Genomic DNA, 27,725 nt, shown 5'->3' on the forward strand with positions numbered 1-27,725 from the left:
TGGGAGTGTGAAAGGAAGAGGCTTCTGTAACACAGTCTGAAGGCAGCTACCTGAAATCAGGTATTAAAGGGAGCAGTTCATCCTTTTTATGACTTAAGTTTGCCACCAAGTAAGTTTCTGGGGAAAGGCTAGAGATTCTTCTTAGAGAGGAATAAATTAGTTTGAGGGATGGATAAGCAGTGGGATGGTTTCTTTGCCTAACATCAAGAGCATTGGAGAGCAGACTCTGCCACCTTTTATTACTTTACTATCTGAGGAGAAAGGGCAGCCGGGGGGACAGGACAGGACTGTTTTACGTGAGTAAAGGTAGCTGAATCTGACCCTGTTGTACCAGATTTAAAATGATTCCCCATGGTGTGTAACTCTGCCTGCTAATTTGTATGTTGGGGGAGGAATACAGTCAGCCTACTCTTCACTAGGATTTTAGTGTTTCCCCTAAGTTAACATGTCTCCACTTAACTGTGAGGGGACAGGATTTAGCCAACCTACTTTGGCTGTTCATCACGCAAGAGCTTTCTGTGCACTATGTGGATCCAACAGCCAGTCCTTCTCTTCCCTCTTCCAATAGTGGTACCAGCTGTTTCAGCCTGGAGCTGGAGTAATAGCTCTACTGCTATACAACAGCTTTGGGGGGAGAATTATTTTACCTATGGCAAGTCCCTGAAAATACTTGCTGCCACAGGTTCTCAAACTTAACTGTGGACCACATCTTAATAGAGCTTACGGACCATCTCCAGTTTGTAATCAGATAACATCCCCATGTAACACATTGCAGTTGCTTACATGAATAAGTAGTAGGTCAGTAATGTAATTTCATGTCTTCAAGGAAATAGAGGAGCTAGTAACAAGCTTTCATCCAACTGTCAGTCCTCAAGATTTGAGCAGGAGATTCTTGATTTCCTCCCCCTGGCCAGAAAGGTTAGTAGCTGGGCTTGTGCAGGAAACATTTGGTTCTAGAACCAAACACAGCACTTGACCTCAGTTCTACTTCGACAGATCCCACGGACTGCAGTACTAGAGAGACGGATGCTACATAATACCTTTATATTTTGTGATTGCTGGCTTAAAAACTGCCCAGAGAGGTTAATGTACTCTTGAGTTACCTACTGCTGGACTATCACCATGTGTAAGGCAGGGGAGGGCAAGATGTTGACTGTGCAGTCACTTTTCCATCACTAAAACAGTGACTGTAGCGATCTAATTCTCTACAACACGTAAAACAAACATAACCACCCACCCAGCACCAAGCGGGCTATTTTCCATGTTGAAAACTGAGCGGTAGAACTGCTAACCTGAGAGAGGACATCAAATACCTGCAACCAAAATGCAAAGCCACGATTTTGGGAAACAGAGAGATGTGATTTTCCTCAAAAACTGAAACCGTTCTGCTCTTATTTAACGGCAGGCTAGCCTTTTCTCCCCCTGCTTTGTATGGGGACAGCTTCGTATTTCAAAGGCAGTACGTTTTCAAGCAGCTGGGGAAAAAGTAGTTCCTTTCCTTTCACCAAGTCCTGTGCAGGTGCATGGCAGTACAAAGTTTAAGTGACTGCTACAAGTGGAATTAATGTTAATTTTTTTAAAAACTATGCTTTTTTAAGACAAAGGGCTGATCTCCAGGATACTGGTGCCCTTTGCAAACGAGTTATTGGGCCAGCTCAAACGTTCTAATAGAAAATCCCAACCCTGTATTGGTGCTGTGTGCCATGTTTTATGACACCTGAGATGGTGTGGTGACCACTCTTATCAGCTGTTTCATTCAGCAGGGGTATGTTGTAGGAAACACTTCCATTTTATTATATGTAGCAAAGTATGTAAAAAGTCTTTCCTAATTCATTCTGAAATAGCCATTGAGCTTGAAACAGCAGCATCTGGTGCTGTGATTAGTGCCTAGAGCATGCGGTTTGCGAAGCATCAAAAGCTGGAAGATTTATCTTTCGGGCATTACAGGCAGTCCTTGACTTTACAATGTTTGAGTTATGATGAACAGCACAATGTTTATAAATTATTGTTTTGACTTTACAGCACTCTATGGGAAATTCAAGTTACGTTTTTGACTTAAGTGATTTGTGTTGTAAGTCCAAGGGCTGCCTGTATTTTAGCTGTAGCCTTGTGGGAATGGGAGTCAGGACTCTTCAGACCTAATCCTGCCACTGACTATTGCAGGACTAAATCACAGCGCCTCTTTGTTACAGTTTCCCTATCTATACAAAAGGAACGATATCCCTGCCATCAGACTTTGCAAACAGTTAATTTAACCTTGTTTGAAATTTGTACCATGTTCACCTCAGTAAGAGCAAAGTGTTGCTTTCACAGAAAAATTAAGAGCTCGAAATCAGAATGTGCCATCCAGAGGGGATTTCCATTACAACCTCTCTATGCATGCAACTAAGCAGAAACCATTTTAACTACAGGTATAGAATTCCTCCTAGTATCTGACATTTATCATTCTACAGTAACAAGTGTCAAGCATTTGGGTGCTGTAAGGTATTAAAAGCAGATGTGAAAAGTTGTGGCATTTCCTTTGAAAAAGAATACAGGGAGTAAAACCTTAAATTTTACTTCAAAGGAGATTACATCATTAATGGATCCTAATATAACATTAAACAGGATCATTTAACAAGGGTAAGTTTAGCGGTAGCAAATGCAGATCACCAGCAGGCTCGTACCTGTTACATTTACAGTCTATTTTTAAAATCTCCGAGTACTGTGTGAGATACAGGAAATGCAGCTCCTGCCTGAGTCTTAATCTACTTTCCAGCAAGAGATCTATTACAATTTCAGCTTCCATGTTGAAACACCAGCCCATATACAAGTTTGGATACAGAAAATACCTGTTGCTTTTTCTAGTAAGAATGCAGAATCACTTACTATCCTAGAGCAAGTTTGCTTTGCTGACAAAACTTAGGAGCAGTGATGAGTCTGATGCTTTCTTTTAAAGCTGATTTTTAGAGGCAGTGCAAGTGAACTATACCTTCAAGAGGCTCTTTTCTATGAGAAATTGTTTTAGAGCCCTGCACAGTGGAGGAGGTTTTATAAAATTAACTCTCAAAGAAGCTAGATTTGTACACAAGTCCCAGATCCATAACAGCAATAAAATGCCTTGCTCTTTTGGCTACCAATTGAAGTCAGGGGGAAGGCAGGTTTTTGGGAATTGGATACCTCTCATATTGCAACTGAAGTACCCTTCACACTGACCTCGCTTCTTCCTTCCAGGATCTGGTTACCTTGCAATAACTGACATGACAAATAGCACTGGGGCAGAATTTCTACCATTTGTGATGCCATCAACTCCTGCAGCAGAAATAAAGAATCCTTGATTCAGCAACAAAGCTGAAAAGCTAGTTCAGCAAAAAGGTTGTTTATCTTTGACTGATCCCGTAGAAATTCCCCTCTACCGGCCTCCAGGCATATATACACTGTCCCTTTCTCTCTCTCCTTAATGCAGCTGCTGTAACACATTACTCTGTACCTGTGTCGCTGTTTGTAGAACAATGGAGACATTCTACTTTCCTACTTTTCCTGCCTTCCTACTGTTTACATCCTCCTCTCCTCCTTTCTCTAGCCTCCATGACTGGGGTGTCAATATTCACTGTCTTGTGTGTCCAAGTTAGAGCCCAGTGCTGCACTTACTACTTAGACACAGTGCTTACTACCAAAATCAAGGGCACTAGTCATGGTAGTTTTAGGGCTTCAGCCCAGGGATTGTAAAGTCTTCAGGAAAGAGACTTGTACAGAGTAACACACATGCTATAATAAAAGACATGCAGCTGTAGAGGCTATTTGAATTTGGAGGACAAATGATAAAATTATTTTCCTTACTTTTTTTAGTGGCTAGTTGCAGGTCTGTAATCACGATCAAATACGTTTATGCCTTTAATCCCACAGTGTGTTTCCTTTCTGCCAGCCGTGCATACAGCAGCTGTGTTACCCCACAGCTTCACTGCCCCAAACTAGAATCTAGAGGAGGATCATAAAATAATCCAGTTAAGGTGTAGCCTGATTTAAGCAGAGAAGATAGAGATTTACATAGATTTTGCTGTTCTCTCAGCACAGACTGCATCAAAGAAAGCTTTTACAGTGAAATACCACTATGCTATAAGAACACACCCAGAACCACCCAAACATTACAACTGTCTACTTGCATTTGTGTATGGTGGGGGTTTCTAGCAACTTGTCTGGAGAAACGGATTCTGCAAGAGCAAAGGGCCTTTAGCTAGGTCTGGCTTGAACTTTGGTTTTGCCTCCTTCCCCCCCCCCCAAAAAAGAGGCACTTTGCTTCCTTTACTTGCTTGCGATTTCCTCCAACAACGATAGATTTATTATACAAATTCTCAGTCATGGGAGAGTCAGGAAATGAATACAAATAAACTGATTTAATTGCAGCCACAGTAAAGTTGGCACTATATACACACAACGTTCACTGTTTATGGTATTGTCAGGAGGCCATGCATTTTTATTGCACATATAAAGTGTACAAAGATTCATGAAGATTTTCTTTTTAGCCATACAGGTTAAGACTGCATAAAAAAAGCCGGATTACAAAATATTTAGCGCTATTTACAGCCAACTTTAAGCAAATACTGAAAGTCACTATTAGGAGGAAAACAAATTAATTATGAAAAAAACAGGATTTGTCAAAATAATAATTACAAAACTTCATGTTGCCATATATACATCATAAAAAAAATACTCAGGAACCTGCATTTTACCCCTCGATGCAGCAATTAATATTCCTATTTATATAGTCAATTTCTGAATGCTTTTAAAGTTTGATATACTCGGAGTTGAAAACCTATTTTTTTTATATTGTTCATGCTATTTGACAAAACAGGTATTTGTGCAGCTCTGTAAAATATTAAAATACATTTTAATTTAGTGTTAAAGTGCACAATATATTTTATAGGAAACCATATGCTAGCTGCCAGTCAAAATTGCAAAGTAAGTCAATGTTCCCTCTATAGAACAAAAGCTTTTACTTTGGTTGAAATAACTGAATATTCCATGCATACTGTATGTGCCATTATACTGTCCTTGAGTTCACATTTTCCGCCAAACAGATGGTTGTTGATGTGTACCATCATCTGTGATGTCGAAAACACAAGGTCTGCATTCAAAACAGTATATATTCAGGATTAAAAATATAATTCCTTGGAATACTGGTGGTTTTTTAAATGCAGTGTCTCTCTGTGTGACCAGGCATGTAACTCTGCCTAGAATATGCAATATTGTGACAAGTGTACACATTCTTCAAACAGATGGTTATTTCTCTCTCCATAGCCTCTTTCACTCTTTCATTTGCCCTCTACATTGCCTCACTTTTGCTGTAATGAATTTCAAACTCTCCTTCCTTAAATGTAACAGGGACCCCTAACGGCCATCCTTTCTACCACATGCAACTTCCCTGTCTTGTTTGCCTAAATTACTTACATCACGAGATTTCCATACCTCCCCCCCCCCCAAAAAAAAGGATGTTCAAGAGGTTGTGAAAATCACTGTGCTAGAACTTTTCTACCTAAAATATCTGTCTGACAATGACTGAACAATAAATTAAGCTTTAAAACCTCCTTTTGAAATTAAAAGTAATGAAATAAAACTATTTCCTACTGCTGAATTGGGACAAGGGGTCTGATCCTGCAAACACTCGATACAGGGCAATCCCACGGCAGTACATTAACTACAAGGAGAGCACTCACAGCAGTAAGCCCTGCAACCTGCAGTACATATTTGAAGGGTTAGGCTGTTACAACGACCTAAAACAACTGCAATGAAATTATATTTTCTCTTTTAAAAAAAAACCCCAAACGTATATTTGACTATCTAGAAAACTTTCTATTTTCACCTTTCTTGTGCTATTTTTTTATTTGTTCCGTAGTGCTGTATCCTTTTAAGATTACCTAAGTTACAGTGCAAAATTATATCTCAAGACACGTGACGCTAATGCACATCAGTTATTTTGTTGTAATAAAAGTTTAATGTCTTGTGCATAGTAAAATAAGTATCAATCAAAAATATTTGTTCACATTTGTGTGTTCAAGTTTAATCTTTCCTTTTTTTTTTTTTTAATAACAGCTATATACAAATAAAAAGGTGTGCTTCTCTTCAGCTCAACCAACTTCATCTACTGGGGGGCAGAGGGAAGTGCTGCTGGAATGTTGGAAACTAACTGGAATGCAGACCAACGCCACTCATCTTCCACAAACCCTAAAATAAAGAATGCCGTCCCAGCTAACCATTCTTTTCATGAAAGCACCTATTTTTGTTTACCGTTTATCATACATATTAGAAAATACAATTATGGAGATCTAGAATTACTGCACACCAAGTAGAATAAAAAATAACTAAATATTTATATTAAAATAAAGTGTTTAACCACAAAAAAGCAGTAATAAAATACAGTTTCCTAATTTACATTTTGCATCCAAAGGATGAATAACAACTCACTAATAAATAATATTTATATAAATATTTTATGGCTGAATATTTTTAAAATGGCCTGAAGCAACTGCAGAAAAACAAAACAGGTTAAAATTCCTATTAAAAAAAAAAAATTAAGATGCTCTTGTGTTAATAAGATGAACATATTTATCTGCAAGGCAGCTGTACTCCACACTTATGTAAGCGGCAGAGAGGTGGCTGTTTTAATAGCTACTGTACAAACTGAGCTATGAAAGCAGTGGAAATGCCAGTTTGTTTTATAAAATGATTATTAGTTTGCAGTTCAACATATATAGATAGTCTGAAAGATGATTTCAGTTCAGAACTGTAGGAATACTCTTTTGGAGCAGAAGGGTATTTGTCAATGCAGTTTGAAAAGATGAGCAGTGTTTTGATACTTTTATGGCACGTTGGAGCGGATTACAGCAGAAATAGTAGTTTCATGTGAATAAAGCTTGCTTCATTGTGGTTACCTCTAGTAATGCTTGAACTGTTATGCTCACTTTTACCAAGCCCTTTTCTTCTAGGATGTGATGTGGTAGGCAGAGCTTCTCCTAAAAGAAAAAACAAAGGAGTAAAGATGAGACCACCTACCTCTTATTGCAAAATCTTGCTTGATGCAAATGCAGCTAGAATGCAGTTATCACAACAATCAGGAATCATTTAATTAGACAACAGTCTATGCTTTTTCAGAAAGGATTCTCTTGTTTTTCTGATGGCACACTTGGCCTAGTTTGAGACTTAAGTGTTCTGGATGACTCTAGGCCAACAAGAAACCATCTTATTCTTACATTTAAAAAAAGCAACCAACATTTTAACACCATAAAGATTCACAATTAGTTTTCAGCACCAAGTCTGATGGTACATTCATTTAGCATGTAATCACTGTAAAGACACCAACATTACAGACAATAGTGAGATACTGTGACATGTGCCCATTACTTTTTAAAAAAATTCCTGGGGTGAAATCCCAACCCTCTTGAAGTCAAGGGAGTTTTGCCACTGAATTCCATAGGGTCAAGTTTTCACCCTGGAATATAAACCTTGAACAGCAGTGATTACAATCAACAGATTGAAACGTGAACAACAACATTTTACATTTATGTTGATGTGCAACGGGATCACTTCATCCATCAATGGAATGCAGCAGCCACAGAGCTACATCAGAACAAACAAACCTCTAGTCTATTATTCTGACTCTAACAGTAGAGAATAATCGATCTTTCAGAAGGAGGTGCAAGAAGCCCCAGAGTGAACCATTAAGAAATAGCCTGCCAAAGGGGAAGTTTATTCCTAATCCGCATCTGTTAGTGGCTGGTTTATGTTTTCTAAAATAATGCTTTCGCTAATACAGCTGTGGATATTCTGATTCATAGAAACATCTAATCTTGTTTGTCATCCTGCTAAACTCCTGATATCTAATGGCAATGAGTTCTATAGGTTAATTATGCAAAAAACTATTTCCTTTTATTAGCTTTAAACGTTGTTCAATTTTTTTGAATGTCCTCTTTCTTTTAGAATGTGAGATAGGGTAAAAAGGAGCATCTGATTTATCTTCTCTACACCAGGCATTATTGTGTTTACCTCTGCCGTATCTCCCCATATTCATCGCCTCTTTAAATTAAACAGTTTCAATCTTTTCAATCTCTCTTCTTATGGTAATCTTTCCCAATCTCTAATCCCTTCTGATGCTGAACAGAATATAGCATACACCATATAATAATGATATAATATTTTCTATCCCATTACTTATGCATTTTAACATTTTGTTTCTTTTATTTAATTTTTTTTCCCAGTGATAACTGGATTTTTCTCCAATTTACAGTTCAGTTAGAACCCACTAATTTGTTTAAATGACTGAAAATATTTCCTCTAATGCACATGGCCCTGACCTTGTTAACCATGAGAATTTCATCTGTCATTGTGCTTTACCTAGCTTGGACAGATCCCTCTGAAGTTCCTCATGGTCACCTCTAGCCTTGACTAGCCTAAATAATTCTGTATCATCTACAAATTTTGCCACCTCACTGTTCATTCCCAGATGACTGATAAATATATTAAACTATACAGGTTGTAGTATGGGTCTGTGTGGCACCCCACTGTTAACTTCCGGACACAATGAACACTGACCATTTATTCCTACCCTTTGTTTTCTGTCATAGCCTGCTTCCAATCCATGACAGTACACTCTCTCACTCTAAGACCACTTACTTTCCTTAATAACCTCCTGTATGGGATTTGGCGTATACTCTTACAGAAAATGCCACCAGATTGTTAATGAACGCAAGATGTCAGGACCTCAATTATATAATCAAAATGTTGGCATCTTCAAAAGTAATAAAATTCTCTAGACCTTGGTTCAATACTGTCTCAGAGGAAAAAGTACCACAATACAACTTCATGTAACACAGAGGTTTTTCCTTAGAAGCCCTCTGTCCAAGTTGTGTCTCAACCAGACTAAGCTTACCTTGAGGTTAATTAATCATGGCACAAGGCTGTGCATCTACAGGCCATAAATACATTTAGTAGCCTAGTTTAAAACAAGACAGAAATCAAACTCTGCATCTTGCGTGTCAAATATAGGACAAGAAGGGAGATCCAGAATTTGTTCAAAATTATTACATCTGCCACTGGTACTATAATTGATCTTTAAATGTAGAAGTGCAAGTATTTTTGACTTATCTTACTTGTAACTTTTGGTGTGTGGTTATACTTCTGTATCTATGAGCATACCATATTTTGGCTTCTCTTATCAAATTCACAAGAAATTATTTGAGAAATGTAAGCTTCAAGATTGTGAGGCTGAGTGTGTCTGTGGTACAGATACACTACCCCATGTCCTACAGCGAAGGTGCTGCAAGGTTCTGGCAGTCTGCTCAAGCTGGTTTATATTACATATGGAGTCTGTGGCTTTCCACCACTTTGGCTATTGTCTTCTCTTCAATGTGTTGGCTTTTGATATTATAATTCATCACTGAATTCACTGCTGTAATGAAGCACAGTATATCTAATCAACCAGCCCTGACACGTATTAATGTTGTGAGTATCTTTACCTAGAATGAAAGGGACTTAATTGAAATCATACAAACAATCTCAGTGGGGCCAATCTTGTGTGACTGTGAGGTCCTGCAGACTCTCAAAGTGTCAGGCAAGACTGTCATTAACTTCTGCTTCCTCATTAAGGGACATTTCTTTCTGGAGAGATGTACAGAGACCTTGTAAGGCTTAAAGTTTTTCCTTCAGATGCAAACTGTCATGTAACTTGATGCATGATTGGTAGTGGAGTAACTAAATGAAAAATATGTTTTCAGTTTCAAATACAAGACAAAAATGAAGGTTTTCTTCACTTCTGGTAATATAAAGTTTATTCAAATATGTCTAATAGTTAAGGAACTTTGGTCAATCTCATATCTCACAACCCACTTGCTCATAATGTCCTCAGTTTTAGAATCTCTAGGAATAAAATATTCTGATCTGGTATTGTCAGATAAAAAAAATCTTTACATTCTATACTGAATATGTTTTAAAGTCAGATGAATTTTTTTTTAAAAGTTGTTTCTACTCCCACTGGATATGGCCCTCCCCTCACCAGATAAGGACTGGGCTAAGAAAACCCAATAAAAAGGTGATATGAGTTTCCTGTCTGAATATTGATCATTATTCTTACATTTTCAGATACGAAATTACTGTATATTAAATTATTGGACACTGAAGTGAGTATTTGAAAACCAAAGGAAAAAAGTTACAAGCATTTGATAAGAGAGGGACATCACTTTAAAAAAAAAAATCACTGCTAGGTATTTGTAAGTTTGAATGCATTCTTAAAATGATATGTTTGTCCCAAATCACTTCTATTGAAGCCAAATCTGTATCAAACACAGTTCAGTTTAAAGAGATTTTTACCTCACACTTAAAAGATTTTTACTGCAAAACTGACTCACTATTCATCTAGCCACCTGTATCAGTCAGAGCTTTTGTTTTACCTATTGATTTTTCCTGGCTATAGTGTTTATTGTCTTACTCATAATTACTCTTTGTGATTAACTGTAAATAAGTTCAGTCATTCATTTTAAACCATAAAAATCTCCCCAATATCACTTTGCTTTATCTTTAAAAAAAATGAATTAACCAGTCCAAAATCTAATATAATATTCTAGTCAAGTATAAAACTAATACCTAGGAGCTCTATTCTCAAATAAAGGAAGTTTTTTTAGGACCGATATACAAGCAGACTCTAGGTTTAATTTCTAGTTTTTAAAGCAGAAATAGGTGATACAAAGGAAGACAGTACTTTGTAACCAGCATGTTCACTTTCCCCAGAATACATCTCCTTGTCCCTAATCTCTTGCTTAGTTCCCTTCTCTCTTTCACATGCTCGAAGGCTTCTACATTACCAACAAGAAAACGATGGACAATGCAAAGTTATAAAGAACAAACCAATGAACAAACACAAGGGTTATGTGTTTTGACAAATATCCCAGAACAGTTATTGGATCCTGTAGCATCCTATAAAAAGAACACACTCCTTTCACCTCATCGTTTTCATAACTAACTCAATTCTCTTGTTCACCTCAATAAAGAGTTTAAGTGCTGAGCTTTACATTCCAGATTTTTACATTGCTCCCACTATCTAACACAACCTTCCTACCTCTGCACACCCAAATCCTTTTCAAATCACAGCTCAACAACATTCTATGACTTTTTTTTTTTTATAAGAGAAGAATCAAATCTTACTAAGGGTATTATCCAAACTCCAAGGAAGTCAGTAGGAGCCTTTCCAAAGACTTCAATGGGCTTAGATCAGATCCCAACCCTCCCAATTACCCATATTCAATCATTCTCCCTGAAACTTGGCCACTTCCTCTTCCTCCTCCTCTTCTCTTTCCTACCACATCTACAAATGCTATCTCTAAGACACAAGGAATGCACTTATCCTACAGCTGTCAAACAATCAGATGAGAGAAACTCACTATATAATATGACAATACTGCAAAACTTTTATAGAAATCTAGCATTTCTAGGCACTAGACCTCAGCTATGGAGGAACTCGCCCATGACTACAGTAAGACTTTAGGTAACTGACAGATTCTTTAAACATCTTTCCCACTTTTGGAAGTGATTTCTCTCTATCTTAAACTGGCATAACACCAGTGTAACTCCACTAACTTCAACACAGGGTATGATTCATCTCTCAGTAGTATCTCCTTTGAAGTCAATGAAGTTATGTCACTGCAAAGAGAGTGTGAGAGAGATGGAGTTGGGCACTTCATTTCCAACACCAGTGATGGTCTCTACAGAATCGGTCAGTCAATACAGAGGAAGGACCCACCGATTTCTGCTTTGGTCATGGATGGGTCTTTTCACAACAGAACACACACCCTGATGAATTACCCAGGATCTAAGGTCTGCTTCTAATGAACTCAGTGGAATGATTGACACCTAATCATTGAAACACCTAATCATTGCAACCAGGCTAACCACATTCTAAATTTAAATTAAATTTTAAAAGACTGATATAATTTTGAATGTTATTTTCAAATTTATGTCAAAGGAAAGAACAAACTTCTTTCAATCAAAAATGAGGCAAAATGTAACAGTATAGAGAGGAGAGAGTCCGAGCCAGTAGGCTGCGCCACACAGCCACCAGCAGTCTAGTACGAAGAGAAGACAAAGTTGTAGGGATAGCCAAAAATGCAAACGCTAGCCTCACAGTAATCTTCTAGCCACAGAACAAGATGGTTGATTTAGCTGGATTTAAGGAAAAACAGGAAAATGACGGCAAGCAACAGTAGGGGGGATTCAGTATGAACTTGGCACTTAAACATATCTCTATTTTCTTTGACATTAGTTGCCTTAAAGTCAAGGCTACTGTGTGAAGTGGACTAATCTAGGCTAATCGACAACTTCAAGGCAATTAACATACAACTGTCTGTTATTAAGGGAGTGACTGTGGCCACTGAATCAGGTAGGTACATCATAAAGTGATTTGATTTGATTTGCAGATGTTAATGTTCAGGACCCAGCTGTATTTGCGAGCAAAAATTGAAGAGTGAATGAAATTTTGCAATGTGGCAAGTGCTATTCTCTGCTCCTTCTATTTCTTCCCCACATTTGTAGACATAAGAAAAACTGAAATATTCTGAAAAGGCTGCAACGTGTAGCTTCTTAGAGACTTCAGATAAGAAAATGAATCTCATGTTTTTCACGTAAATAATTGGAATCAAGTATTTTGAAATTTAAGTCATCATTACAACAAAGAGGACTAAACTAGTTTTAAACAAAAACCTCTCAAATACTTTTTACAGTTTTATATACTATAGATCAGTAATTCTCAACCAGGGGTCCAAGGCCCCCTAGGGGGACCGTGAGCAGGTTTCAGCAAGCAGGGCCGGCATTAGACTCACTGGGGCCCAGGGCAGAAAGCTGAAGCCCCGCTGCATGGGGTTGAAAGCCCTGCCTGCTGAGGCTGAAGCTTTGTGGGGGCTCCTGTGGCATGAGCCCCCGCAGGCAATTGGCCTGCTTGCTACCCCCCTAATGCCAGCCCTGGCTTTTATATGCAGAAAACCCATTATTGTGACACTGGTGGGTCGTGGAGTTTTTATAGGATGTTGGGGGGGCCTCAGAAAGAAAAAGATTGAGAACCCCTGCTATAGATACTACTTTTCATTTTTATACCTTTCCTTGTTCGTATCTCAGCATCACTGACGCTATCTGTACATCTATGGGAACACTGTGTTGCAACAGATGGAGCCCAGGAATTAATATTATTGGTTTGGTGTGTGTGTGTGTGTGTATAAGTGGCTTTTAAAAACTTCACAATGACAGATTAGTGTTCTTTCACATACACAGGGCCTGATTTTTAAGAAGCAGATATCAGATATGCATGTGGAATACTACATTCATTATTAACAGCATTTGCAGTTGCGGTCAATAAGTAACCTCAATGTTATGAACTGCACCTATAATTAATTGTAGGCACAAATATTTTCAGAAACAAAATTTTACATCCCCAACTCAGAAGGCAGACTGGGGGCCTTTTACAAATCAGGATCATTCCTTGCCATATTATTTTAAAACACATCAAATATTTTGCCTAAACACTTGACAATTTCACTTTAATATTCTAAGAACACAACAGCCTTAAGCTAAGAGGACAGTTAATTCCAAAAGCCTAATAATGACAGATAAGTATAATAAACAGCAATAGAAAAGGTACGCCTATAGCTAAAGAAATTCAAATACACCAGAATCTCACATGTAAGTGTTTAGATTTGTGAGATGAGAGCTAGTGAATAAGAATTGCATTTTGTATTGTGCATCAAGTGGAATGGATTCAAAAATCCCTATTGTGCAACTCTCTTTTTTTTACCTAACACTCAGATCATGTATTAAAATATGACGGAATGAAGTAATTGCTAAGAGTCTACTACAAAATTATTCTTGACTCCTGCTATCTTAATTTCTATATATGCATACACGGAAGTGGTGCTAGTTTTTAATGAGAATGTGAGTAAAATGCCAAGGACATTTCCTTTTCAGGCAACATTGCAGAGATAGACAGTGATGTCATTATAGCTTTTGGAACAGAAAAATAGGATTTCACCTTTATTTGCTAAGGGCCTGATCCAGCTGCCATTAAGTCAATAGCGATCTTACCAATGACCTCAATAGGAGCTGGATCACGTCCAAAAGCGTCTCCAACTAGTAAAGCTTTGAGAATACATCTATGAAGTGAAGAGGCAGGTGGGAGGGTATTACGCTGCATGCTACCCGAATAGATGCCTTTTAAATACTTTCAATGCTATGACAATGCCACATGTTCTTCTATCTACAGATTTTTGGCTTACCAGAAAAAACAAAATATTTATGCACTGTATTGTAACTGTATATTAAATTAAGCAGTTGCTATTATTTGTATGGAGGTACAGACCAGATGACCTAACCAGAATCAAAGCCCAATAATGCTGGGCATTGTACAAACATACAGTAAATCTGAGTAGCTGCAATCTTGGAACAGATTACAAAGAGTTTTGAAATTTCCTGATAATCATCCTGTCATGGCAATGGGAAAACCACTGGTATTAATGGGGAGAACATGTAGAAGGAGCAGATACAAAATCACAACTTGTAAATGGGATATAATGGGCATATCATAGCACACACTACTTTTAACATACGAGGCAGACATTCAGCAGTGAGCAAACAAGTAGCGCTACCTGCTAAAAGCAGACTGCACCAAGTCTATGGAGATGAATTCCCATTATGGAGAATAATGGTGGAGGTGGAGAAACACTATAATTTCCAACGTGTGGAGCTGTGAGTATTCTGGGTACAATACTATGAGGAACAGCATAGAAATAGACTTCTGAATTTATCAGAGAGCACTCTGAAGCAGATGCATCAGATACGTATTGTATCTTTAAGCCAGTTTTCACCCTCTATTCCTCAATTCAGGGTGGGGATACTTGACTTGTAAAAGAAGGGCATTACTTTTGCATTATGTTGAAATTTATAATCTACAGAAACATTACAGTCTTTATTATGCAGAAGCTGAAAGTATATTTTACTCAGTGCTGATGTATAGGGATCAAATGTATATAACAATGTTATATATTATCATCATTAACAACTGTGGAAAAGAGGAGTCTGGTACTGTAGGTGTAACAAATGAATGTTTGGAGAACAACAACATAGGCTTTGTCTTCACTAGAAATGCTGCAGCTGCATCGCTGTAGTACTTCAGTGTAGACACTCACTACCGTGATGGGAGTGGTTCTCTCATGACTGTAGTTAATCCACTTCTTAAGAGGCAATAGCTAAGTCAAGGGAAGTCAACCTCACGAAGTCTACATCAGGGTTTAGAGCTTAGCTATGTCGCCCAGAGGTGTGGATTCTTCAAACCCGGAGAGATGTTGCTGGGTTGACCTACCTTTCTAGTGTAGAGCTGGTCTTAGTTACAGTTACAAAGCCTAAGGCATTCCTTCACAATATGGTCTGGGTTAACTTCAAGTCCACAGCTATAGGGAAACACTTGAAATGTTCCTCTTTGAATCTTGTGTTATAACTTTCCTATTGTTTATGGGAATATGAGAATTTACTTTTATTCTCAGCACTGTACATGATGAATGTGTTTATTTAATTGGTAAGGTTTGGGACAAAAAAGTTAATGCAGTATCAGACAGGAACATTAGCAATAATTAGTTTAGTCATTCTGTTCAAAAGCTGAAAGAAACTGAAGAGCAATTAAGTTCACTCATTTTCTAGAAGCCAGGTGAAGAAGCAGATCTGGGAATCACAAAGGTAAATTAATTGAGGAGACTGACATGTCTGCATGTGTGGATTAGAACTTATGGGTAAAACCTGTAGGCAGTTTAAGGATTAAGTAACATTCAATTCAGAATTTGTATTTTCAGGCTATGTTAAATCACTTTTGCAATATGGGCTACTTCCTAGTGTATGAGAAGTCAGCTTTTTTGGACAAGTTTGTGGGTTTGCTTATCACTGTGATTTGGAAAAAAATGTGTAGTTGTGCAACCAGTTTAATCCAATCCACCTCTTGAACAGCAATTCAGCTCTCATATCCAGTGTTCAGACTGAGGAATCATTCAGAACATGGGAGACACAAGCCTCTATTTCTTTGCACATCAGCAACCTTGAAACAACTGCTCCCTTATCTTTCCAATGGTTGGGAGATTTTGGATACTCTGGGTAATTAAACCAGCAAAACATGTCACTAAAAATATCTGGCACAGGCCGAGATGTATAACATTAGGATTAATATCATGGGCTGGTAGCAACAAGTTTCTCCACCTGATTTGATTCTAATACTCTAAATACATACAAAAATATTCATGTAAATAACATGGGAATAGGGATTGTGTAACAAACATAGCAATGTAGAAAGCACTGGCAAAGAGATCGATTTAATAGACTCCTCAATTCCTAGGGGAATTCCTAAATGAGTATACTTATATATTCATGGGATTGGTATTCTTGGGTTAGCTAAACTGATATGTTAGTAACATAATTTATGTTTACAATTCATTATGAAATAATTAGCATTTATATAAAGCTTTTCATCTGTAGATCTCTAAGTGAAGGGAAAACAACTAAATACACATCTCTACATATTGTTAAAGAATTCTTCTCAGATGTGTTACAGAATATCACCATCTCTGTTTGTACAGGTTTCAGAGTAACAGCTGTGTTAGTCTGTTCTTGCCAAAAGAAAAGGAGTACTTGTGGCACCTTAGAGACTAACCAATTTGAGCATAAGCTTTCGTGAGCTACAGCTCACTTCATCGTGTAGCTCACGAAAGCTTATGCTCAAATAAATTGGTTAGTCTCTAAGGTGCCACAAGTACTCCTTTTCTGTTTGTATAAATGAGGAACAGACAAGAATATTATGTAACTTGCCCAATGTCACAGAAAGAATCAGTGGTCTGCCAATACCCACTCTGATGCCCTACTCCCTGCACCATGTTGCCTCCATTACCTTCATCCTGAAAGACCCTAAGTTCCCTTACAAATTCTGAGTTCTTTGTAATTTGGCATGGAACATGGCATGTATTTAAAAATGCACAGCAACACTACACAGTTTGACAGGGAAAGAGAAGATTACTGTTTCCAAAAGAAACTGGAGAAAAAATTTAGGGGGGGGGGGATTGTAATGACCACAGACTGGACTTTGACCAAAACACCAGAGTAAACACTCACTTTTACAACAAGTACTATGGGATCTTTACTGATCTTAAGGACCATGGTTTCTATTCTTCATTTGGAAGATGGCACCTCTAACGAACAAAACATACTGAAAGAGAATACCGCCATCTTCTGAAATGCCAGTGTCACTTCCTTCAGCACCTGGGTGGTTCCTTGGGTTCTCACCTCCAAACACTGACCAGGCTCAATGCTGCTTAGGTTGTAAGATTTGATAAGACCACAGCCCAAAATGGTATATAGATGCAGTTTACTGCATCTCCACAATCTGTGAGCAACCCAGGCAGTGTGGAAGGAAACAGGCTGCAAAAATCAAGATATATGTATGCATTTAAGCTAGGGCTGGGGGAAGTGAAGGGCGGGTTTCCCTCTACAATCAATTCAAGATTCTGCTACCTCTAGTCAAGAGATTAATAGAGAGGTTATAGGGGTGGAAGTTTGTGAGACAAAGGAAGGAAATTAAAGTACCTGTAATGTGTCAGAGATAAAGCAGAAAGTTTGTGTGCACATGCAAACAGGTTATGATGTTAGCACATTCCAGTGATAAGTTATGTACATCAAGACTATAAAAAGTATGTGGAAAAGACAAAAGCCTATCAGATCCCAGGAGCGAAAGGTAGAAGTTGATTGTGGGGTTTTCTCCCCGAGGGCCAGCAGGGTGTCAACAGTCTTTCGCATGTGACGAATATCCGACTGCAGGATGTCATACGGAGAGCAGAGGTCAGCCTATCCCGAAGGGCAGCCATTAGAACAGAAAAAAACAGTGCATAAAATTAAAAATACAAAGAGATAGAGTTTGATAAAGCATCACAGTATTCTATTACTAGTATAAATATGTAGGAATATATTGTTTCTTCCAATTATTCCCTTAATTTACTACATGCACCATCTTTCTTTTGTTTCCTCTAAATAATTAAGCTATCAAACAATATCAAAACACTAGCACAAATATACAGTGCAAGCTCAGAGCTCAATCCTGCAAACCTTTATAGACGTAGTCCATTCAATCACTTAATCACTTAAATGGGACTAATTGCATGATTCAGATTTTGCAAGAACAGGCCCCTATAAAAGCAAGAAAGTTCTCTTAGCAGTTGAGACAAACCATGATACTGAAATCTCAGGAAAAACATACTAAAAAATAAATTGTTATGAATATAAATACAATTGTTCACCTAACATCACATGCACCTTAAAATCTGGTGATTAAATTGTTTACTTTGGCTGGTACTCTGGGATGAAAATTGAAAGAGACACTGGTTAAAGGATACTGATTAGTTTAAGAAAATTTCCAAGCTGAGGAGTTTAAGGCTCAAACTTCTTATTTAAAATTTTAAAATTAAAAATATGTGAACCTAGGCTATTCATACATTTTTGGAAGATATAAATGCCCACATGCAGCTATTTAAATTGGAATACAAACATCTAAGCAACTTGTTGTATTAAGAAAGTTGTACTGAGCAATGATATTCACGATAAGCAGACGATATTCGGTTATCAGTACACAAAATCAAACCTAAGGTGCACACTGATCTTTTTAAAATTGGAAGATGAAAACAATATGATTGTATTTTTATTCCAATCTCCTTTGCACACATAACCTCTCTATCAATGCTCAACTCAATGCATACATGTAAGTAAGAGTATCTTTAAAAAAAAATTTTAAGTTGCGTAAGATGTAGGAAAGACAGAGCCCCATTTCATAAATTCTGAATTCTCTCATTTCATGACCCAAGCTGCCTTCCACCTTCAAATCTCAACCAGTTCCTCCCTATTTGTCAGAATCAAATCTAGAACAGGCTCTCCCCTCCTTGCTTTCTCCACCTCCTGCCATAAAAAGTTGCCTTCAATGCACTCCATTAACTTGTTGGATAATCTGTGCACTGCTGTTTTTCCCAACAGATGTCTGGGTAGTTGAAGTTGCGTATCACACTACCCAGTGCTGTGCTTCGGATGAGTTTGTTAGTTGTTTCAAAAAGCCTCATCCATCTCTTCTTCCTGATTAGATGGTCTGTAGGAGACATCACTCTGGTTTTTTACCCCTTTTATCCTTACCCAGAGACTTTAAACAGGTTGCTTCCAACTTTTGTCTCAATCTCAGTGCCAGCATATACATCTTTGATATAAAACGCCACACCTCCTCCCTTTTTCCCCAGCCTGTCCTTCCTGAATAAGCTCTATCCTTCTACACAACTATTCCAGTCATATGAATTATCCCACTGAATCTCTGCGATGCCAATTACGTCATAATTGTGATTATTCACTGGTATGTCTAGTTCCTCCTGTATATGTCCCAGATTTCCTGCATTACTATACAGACACCTAAGATATTCATTAGATTTCCCCTCTATATTCCCTCTTGTCTCTCTTTTGTCCCTGATAATATATATATAATATAATCCTATTATATATATAGTCCTGGACATATTTTGCTTTGTGTCAAGACAAAACTTCCAAATTTGTTGACCTGTAAGTGTCTTTATGACTCTGAGCACTCCTGAGAGGCTAAATGCTGTGGGCAGATGACTGAGTACCTCAACAGTGTGTTCATACATATATTAATGGTGAATTTCAAAGCAAAAAAGTGAGCTTTTATGTACAAAGATGGACTGTTTTTTTCCTGCCTGTTTATTCATTTAAAACAGTGGTTCTCAACAATGTGTATGCGTACCCCTGGGGGTGCACAGAGGTCTTCCAGGGGGTACATCAACTCATCTAGATATTTGCTTAGTTTTACAACAGGCTACATAAAACGGATTAGCGAAGTCCGTACAAACTAAAATTTCACACAGACAATGACGTGGTTATACTGCTCTATACACTACTATACACTGAAATGTAAGTACAATACTTATATTACAAGTAATTTATTTTATAATTATATGGTAAAAATGAGAAAGTCAGCAATTTTTCAGTAACAGTGTGCTGTGACACTTGGTATTTTTGTCTGATTTTGTAAGCAAGTAGTTTTTAAGTGAGGTGAACCTTGGAGGTACACAAGACAATTCAGACTCGTTCAAGGGGTAAAGTAGTCTGGAAAGATTGAGAGCCACTGATTTAAAATACTGTATGTCCCAAATTCCTTTGGTTTGCTCAAGGACCTTGGCAAGATCTTTGGAGAATCTTTTCCTGACACTCAACATTCAACTGGGGGCTGGAAAAGCTGCAACCCAGGACTCAATGTCCTGTAAAATTATCATCCTCCAAATCACATTGCATGTTTGCATCTTCATGCTACACTTGTCTCAAGGTCAGTCATGAAGCTCAGTGAGCATATGGTTCTGGAGATCCTTCAGCACTACCACTAAACAGCATCCCACCTTATTCCACTGAAAGCCCCCTTCTGTTTAAAGGCGTCTAAAATCTTCCATTTTGATCACCCTCTTGTACTGAAACAGCATTCAGCCCGTCCCAGATCATCCATTTTTCCTACAGAGACATATGTTAATGTGATAGGAATAGAATGCTACGCTGTGGTATGGGTTAGTAGGCATAGGAGCTGCCAAGAAAGGGCTGGAGCTTAACGGTAATCTGTTCAGAAAAGAAAACAAATTCATTGCAAATGTTGTATTCCTATTGCTGGAGTCTCCTGAGACAGTTAGGCTACATAAGAACAATCAACATACATTCAAATGTTAGAAAGTGGGGAATGTCTCTCTCGGCACTTTTACAGCACATTGTTCCTAGACAGATTCTTGATCTATCTGGGCTTTGGCATCCTGCTAGCTACTCACACAATCATATCTACCTACCACTGATCTTTGTTTCCAACATTTTCTCTCTCTCATTCACTCAGTAAAACACAGCAAACTCCAAACACTTTCACCCATCTAAGCTCTGAAACACAATGCCTTTTCCAGGAAGTATAGCAGTAAATTTGTCAATTGCCATCCATGCTGAGTAAACCTGAATTCTCTTACAGAATTCCACAAGATCTCTTATAAATTACAAACCTTAATCAAATGTCCTTGATATTTAAGTGAATGAAATTTTATATGGGTAGAAACTAATGTTTATTTATTTAGATTTATGAGATTTGACCCTTTGCTTAACCCTCTATGAAAACATGCAATATATAAACAGTTAGTCAAATGGCGCCAAAAATCTATAACAAGTCTGCAACATTAGCAGAGAAAGTTTATATTTCATTGAAAGCTGCAAAGAGAAAAACAAATGTAAACCCTTAAAGAGGCGACGCGTGGCGGGGGGCAGTTGGGGTCATGTGCCTTAATTAAAAAACAACCACCTTCCTTCTCTCCCTTCCCCCAAAAGGCCATTTCCAGGCAACTCTGATTATGAGTGCATCAAAGGGTCGCTCACATCTCACTAAACATTCCACACACAGGCTGCATACATTTTGACACAATATTCTCATAATACGGAGACATGCCGTCTTATTTCTGAAACTAATCTTTTTAGCCCACAATATGCAGCCATTCTAATATTATCATGAATATTTTACATTACATAACTTTATGAAACCAGTTACTGTGCATTAATAAACTGTAACAGATGGCCAATATAATCATTTTTAAAATAGAGACATAGTTCATAACACTATGGATTGCAAAGTTTAATTTTAACAGTAATTCATGTAGATATGAGAACAATCCTCCCTCCCAATGCCTCTTCAAATTGCAGAAAGGGAAAAAACACTGTTTGTTTTGCTGCCCTTCAAATAGAGGTCAGACTAGTGGATTTCTTCACATTCTGAAAAAGGAATCCTTCCATAACTTAAAGACTTTGTGTTCAAGTCTCATCCCAAAGTAAAAACAAATCTAAACATGTTTTAAACTCCTGAAAGTAAACCTTAAAATAAAAGTGCTCTCAGAGCCTAAGTTGTACTGTTAACAAAAATACAATGACAACATTAAGTCATGTACAGTTTTATGTTTGTAGTTTTATATTTTACTGCATTAAAAACTAGTCTGTATACAAACTAATTCCTCATACTGAAGGCCAATTGTTTGAAATGAAATGGTCTTTAATTACATCAGACATATTTTTGGATACTGGGACAGATTCTGATCTAAACTGCATCAGTGTAAATCCAGAGTAACTAAATTGTATCATAATGAGTTACTCTAGTATAATGTTTATCAGAATATGGACTACTGGCATTCTCTACAGAAACCTGAAAATGTAAAATCTTAAACTTTCTTGAGTTTACTGCATTTTGTCATTTCACATTTCTACAGTGATATTTTAACATTACAGTAGAACCTCACTCAATTTGCATTTTGCTAATCTGCACATTCATAATTTACACATATGAAATGCTCTCCTTACACCTCAGCAAAAATGTAACAGAGCTCCGAGATGAGATCTCATATTACCAATTTCTTTGACAAAACATACTACAAAATATGTAATATAGTATAAAGTATAAATACTTTAAACTAAGCTTTTAAAATAAAAGCACCAAGTAAAACACAGTCATCACTTTTAAAAAACTTAATATTAGTTTTATATAAGGAAAAATTAGCATCTACTTGCTAGTAGATATTTACTAGTTATTCTCTATAGGAAATACAAGGAGGTATTGGGATTACTGTAAATACTCTTATCTAGCTATCTATGGCAAAACTGGTATGTTTTAAAAAATGAAATATTATCCATTTTGTTATACCTTGTACCTGTTTTATTGTTGAGTTTGCTAATGCACAAAATTCAGTCATTTCTTAGTGGGCCTTCTAGTCAACCCAATCCAGCAATGCCTTTAATCACAATAGTCTCATTAACGACAGTAGAACCATAAACTCATGAATATCTCATATGAACACCTTAATGGGACAATTCATGTGCTTAAAGCTGAAAGCATACATACGTGCATTGTTGAATAAGGGGGTAAATGTTTGACTGTAATAGTTCATAAAATGAGACACGAATCATTTTAGCCATAAAATAAAGAGCCTTCAACTGTAAAATAACACACAAGTTATGCTTTTTGGTGTGTTTTAGGTCACATTATATTGATAGACATAATTAAAAATTACCTCTGGTATACCCAGTTTCCTACATGCATCCAGAAAGTTTTCCACATTTCTCCTGCATTTGGCCATACTAAGTTTAGGCTGAAAAAACAAGGAACCATGGATTAATGGGACAGAAGCTAATAATATACAGTAGTCATCATAAAATTCTGCCTATTAAATGATGTTTCTACTGCTGATGAAATATTTAGAGGAGGTTGTTCCTGAAAAAATAAATTAGGAAATGGTAAACAGTAGATTGACCAACATCTAATAACTGACAAACTGCCAACGTACTAGTCTCCTACTGCCACGATGTCTCCATGCCACCACCCATCCATCACGGCAGTGACCTCTGTGGCACTGGCAAGGGCAGAACAACAGTGGAGGAGGCCAGTGCACTCTGTAAGCCTCCAAGGGTATGTCTACTCTGCAATTAAACATCCACAGCTGGCCTGTGTGTCAACTGACTCGGGCTCATAGGGCTCGGGCTACAGGACTGTAAAACTGCAGTATAGATGCTAGGGCTGGAGCCGGAGCTCTGCAACCCCACAAAGGGGGAGGGTCCCAGAGCTCGGGTTCCGACCCGAGCATCTGCACCACAGTTTTACAGCCCCCACTACCCGGGTCAGCTAACATGGGCCAGCCAAAGCTACTTAATTACAGTGTAGATATACCCCAACTCATGCGGTGACCTCTCTCAGCAGCTGGTCAGAGGACATTCTCAGATGGTCTATAAACCTTCAAAAATATGCTCAGAAATAAGAGCGTGGAAGCCTTTCCATTCCCATCATGTGTTTTTATAGTTGAAGGTTTTTTTCTGCTTTTTAAAAATCATAATCATTGGCCTGGTTTTCCTTCATTTCTATTTCTCTGTATTTTGCAATTCTGTTAAAACTGCAGTTCTTTGAGTTGGGTATATGTTCTCCTTACTAATGCATGTTGTTAGTAGTAGGAATTTTTAGTAATGATGTTCACATTGCATCACAGACACTGAAGTGGAATTTGCTTCCATGTTCTTCTGAAATGTGCTACATACCATAAAAGTTCCCTTCTATGCTCTCTTTTCTTCCTCTCAATATCAGCCTGTCTCTTTCTATGTCACTCATCTGGCTCAGCTGCACTGAGAGTCTCCCATTTCAATCACTGTCTCTTAATTTCCATTGGATGGTCTTGTAGTGACTGGCCCACTCAGCCTATACACTCTCAAATCAGGGCTCATTTATGCAAGGACATTCAGGAAAGTGAAAATGAATGAATTAAAGTGATAAAGTTAATATGCATAAATAAAAACATTAAATCCTCATGTGGATGTTCTCATTCAGAATTAAAGTGGCCTTAGTTCATTGCAGCTTAATTTTTCAGGAGGCTACTTTACAAACATGCAGCTTTTGGGTGCATTTGCTTTTGTGCATGCCCAGTCTCTAGTTTTGAAATTGGGAGTGCATCCAACTCACTGTGGGCTCAGTTTGTGCACATGAAAGTCTGGCTTGCAAGGTTCTGAAAATCTGTCCCCTCTAATAATCATGTGCAGTGGAAGACTGGCTTACTTGCAAGAAGTGGTAATACTTTTCTAATGGGAATTTTACAACCCAAACATCTCAGGCTGTTTTAAGATGTGTATAAAGGGAATCATACGTCTTTCACATTTAATTTTTGGATATTATGAGAACTTGATATATCATTTCAACATACATTAAGAACAGTTGTACAAACTCTATAATGTCATTTCTATATTTTTAAATTGGTTCTTTTATCATATTGATTCTTAATTAAAAACCTTCCAATTCATTTTTACAGTTACTTCCTTAGTATTTTAGAATTTCAAAGATTCCTATAATATGATGCCATCTTTGTCCTATTTGTCTGACTCAAGACTATCAAACCTCTTACAGTGGCATTCTGTGTCACCACAGCCAATCCTTTATTTCCCTACTTTAACAGGGAGAAGTGATACTGATATTCCTGACCTTTAAACTGAAAGCTCATCAGCACCAAAAGAGACATTAGCTGCCTAGCATTCTCCAGAACATTTCTTCTCAAGGTTAACTATGTGTCAGCAAGGGCTGAAAGTGTTTTGTAAAACACTAAGAACAACCTTTTAGCCTTGGAAATTCAGGTCTTGTCTACTCTGCAAGTCTCTGCAGTAAAATGGGACATGACACGAATCAAGTGATCTAAAACCAACAACTGAAAATATAAAATGGAGTCAAAATTAGCTGTTACCACTCAAGAAAGAGATCGTGGAATAATTGTGGATAGTTCTCGAAAAACATCCACTCAATGTGCAGTTGCAGTCAAAAAACCTAACAGAATGTTGGGAATCATTAGGAATGGGATTGATAAGACGACAGAAAATATCATATTGCCTCCATATAAATCCATGGTATGCCCACATCTTGAATACTGCATGCAGATCTGGTTGCTCCATTTCAAAAAAGATATAGTGGAATTGGAAAAGGTACAGCAAAGGGCAGCAAAAATGAATAGGGGTATGGAACAACATCCATATGAGGAGAGATGAATAAGACTGGGACTTTTCAGCTTGGAAAAGAGACAACTAAGGGAAGATATGATAGAGGTCTATCAAATCATGACTGGTGTGGAGAAAGTAAATAAGGAAGTGTTATTTACCCCTTCTCATAACACAAAAACTAGGGGTCACCAAATGAAATTAATAGGTAAGGTTTAAAACAAACAAAGGGAAGTATTTTTTCACACAACGCTCAGTCAACCTGTGGAACTCTTTGCCAAAGGATGTTATGAAGACCAAGACTATAACAGGGATCAAAAAAGAATTAGATAAATTCATGGAAGATAGGTTCATCGATGGTTATTAGCTCTGAAGTATTCCTAGTCTCTGTTTGCCAGACGCTGGAAATGGGCGACAGGGGACGGTTCACTTAATGATTACCTGTTCTGTTCATTCCCTCTGGGGCACCTGGCATTGACCACTGTTGGAAGACAGGATAGTGGGCTAAATGGACCATTGTTCAGACCCAGTATGGCCATTCTTATGAAAGGGATACATTTTTTTAGCCACTGTTGAAAACTCCTTGTTTTTTGTTAAAGTCTATACTCCTAAAAGCCTAAGCAGATAACCTTTACAATCAGCATGCCTCTCTCAGAATTAAAGATAAGGTTTTATTTAACAAATATTTAACCGGAGGTACACTCAGAAAAAACTACACAACTTTATGCATCATATTTTGAAAATACAGGAAACCTCTTCAGAATCAAAGTGACCTCAGAAATCTAGACCAGAAATGTCCCCACTAACAGAAACCAAGTCTTCCGTAAATACAGGAAAAATCCAGAAGAAAGTTGAAAAGAAAAGGAAATTAGGTTTGAAAAAAGTGTACGTAAGTAGATTTGATACAAAAAATCCTTGATGACCCTGGTCCTGCATATGTCCTAGTACCTTTGGGGAATCAAAGATTGCAGGACTAGGTCATATGTTTCTCTTCTGTCCTGTCTGTGACAAAAAATGAGTTGTTTTGATATTTAACAAAAAAAACCCAAAAAACAAAAAAAAACCTGCCCAAACCCTTGCTATATAGGATTGTTGTTAACTTAATAAATTGCTAATCTCATTGTAGCATAATGTTTCCCACATGCTTAGAGTTCTCCACTTTATATCTGCGGATATAGGCATCTGCAGATGTGGATGCGGATACCCGTGGACCATTTTTCTGGATTCTGGATTGGATGCAGATACATGCTTAGTAGAGTACATTATAAATCATATTGTATTCTATGACAAAACATGTTAACAATGCACCAGGAAGTGGAGAACTGATTTTTAGGAAAGTATCCACTGGAACAAAATCTTGTCAGAGGATAATGATCACCTGCTACAACATAAACAGCAAGGCATTTATGGAAAAATCTGACCTCCTGCAATCTAGATGGTATAGACAACAAACCTATCATGAGCTTCAGCCAGCCACAGATCAGTTTATTCATAAGAAAAGAGAGAAGTGTATATTTTTTTTTGAATAGCTCCACTACTTCATTTTTATGAAGATTTGAGTTACTGCCAATCTGAACTGGAAAGGAAAAAGAAAGAAGTACACGTTTGTAGGAGTGAACACTACTCACCACCCACTGACCTGTTTTTCAAAAGTAGATTTTATTTGATAATAAAGCTTTAATTTTTCTTTTTTTAAAAAAAATTTGACTTACTACTGCTGGTGAGGGTACATGGATACTTCCCACAGATCGAGGACGAATGTGATTGACTAAATGACAGAGAACAACCCCATCCATAAGAGCAGACCCCAAGTCTTCAGGCAAACAAATCTTTAGTCTCATTTCAATGTTCTGTAAAAGAAGAACAAACACGTCACCACTTTTACACAGAATTAGAAAGAACCACCTCCCCCAAAAGCAAATATCCATATTTTCTATCACATCGCCATGCCTTTTCCCATCCTATCCACTATTGCAGTGAATCCTCATCCAATTCCAGTTTGTCAAGCCATCACCACATCTTCATTTAAATTGCTCCTAAACCCAACCCCCCAAAAAAACCACACTGCCCCATTCCAGGTCACCCAAAGAGGATGGCTCTAGACTGTTCTCAATGGTAGCAGATGA

At 37.6% G+C, this 27,725-nt stretch overlaps 1 protein-coding gene across 15 annotated transcripts in view; it reads right to left on the reverse strand.

The window, feature by feature from the left end:
- Nucleotides 1-27,725, reverse strand: part of LRCH1 (leucine rich repeats and calponin homology domain containing 1) — a 272,083-nt gene that overhangs the window by 33,334 nt on the left and 211,024 nt on the right. For 7 of the 15 annotated variants that reach the window (XR_007356705.2, XR_007356702.2, XR_007356691.2 and 4 more), the window contains 4 exons: nucleotides 27,312-27,449; nucleotides 23,151-23,228; nucleotides 17,623-17,880; nucleotides 6,875-6,989 (listed from right to left, as the gene is read on the reverse strand). Coding sequence is in view for 6 of the 15 variants with exons in the window: in XM_048850319.2 (XP_048706276.2) it covers nucleotides 6,160-6,201; nucleotides 6,909-6,989; nucleotides 23,151-23,228; nucleotides 27,312-27,449 (339 nt within the window). In the remaining 9 variants the exon portion in view is untranslated. Of the gene's footprint in view, nucleotides 1-3,819; nucleotides 3,958-4,354; nucleotides 6,990-17,622; nucleotides 17,881-23,150; nucleotides 23,229-27,311; nucleotides 27,450-27,725 lie in introns of those variants that run through there. The other 8 variants (XM_048850341.2, XM_048850365.2, XM_075128546.1 and 5 more) reach the window with 6 other exon arrangements.

This window comes from Caretta caretta, chromosome 1 (genome assembly GCF_965140235.1).
Source record: "Caretta caretta isolate rCarCar2 chromosome 1, rCarCar1.hap1, whole genome shotgun sequence".
Taxonomy (NCBI): domain Eukaryota; kingdom Metazoa; phylum Chordata; order Testudines; family Cheloniidae; genus Caretta; species Caretta caretta.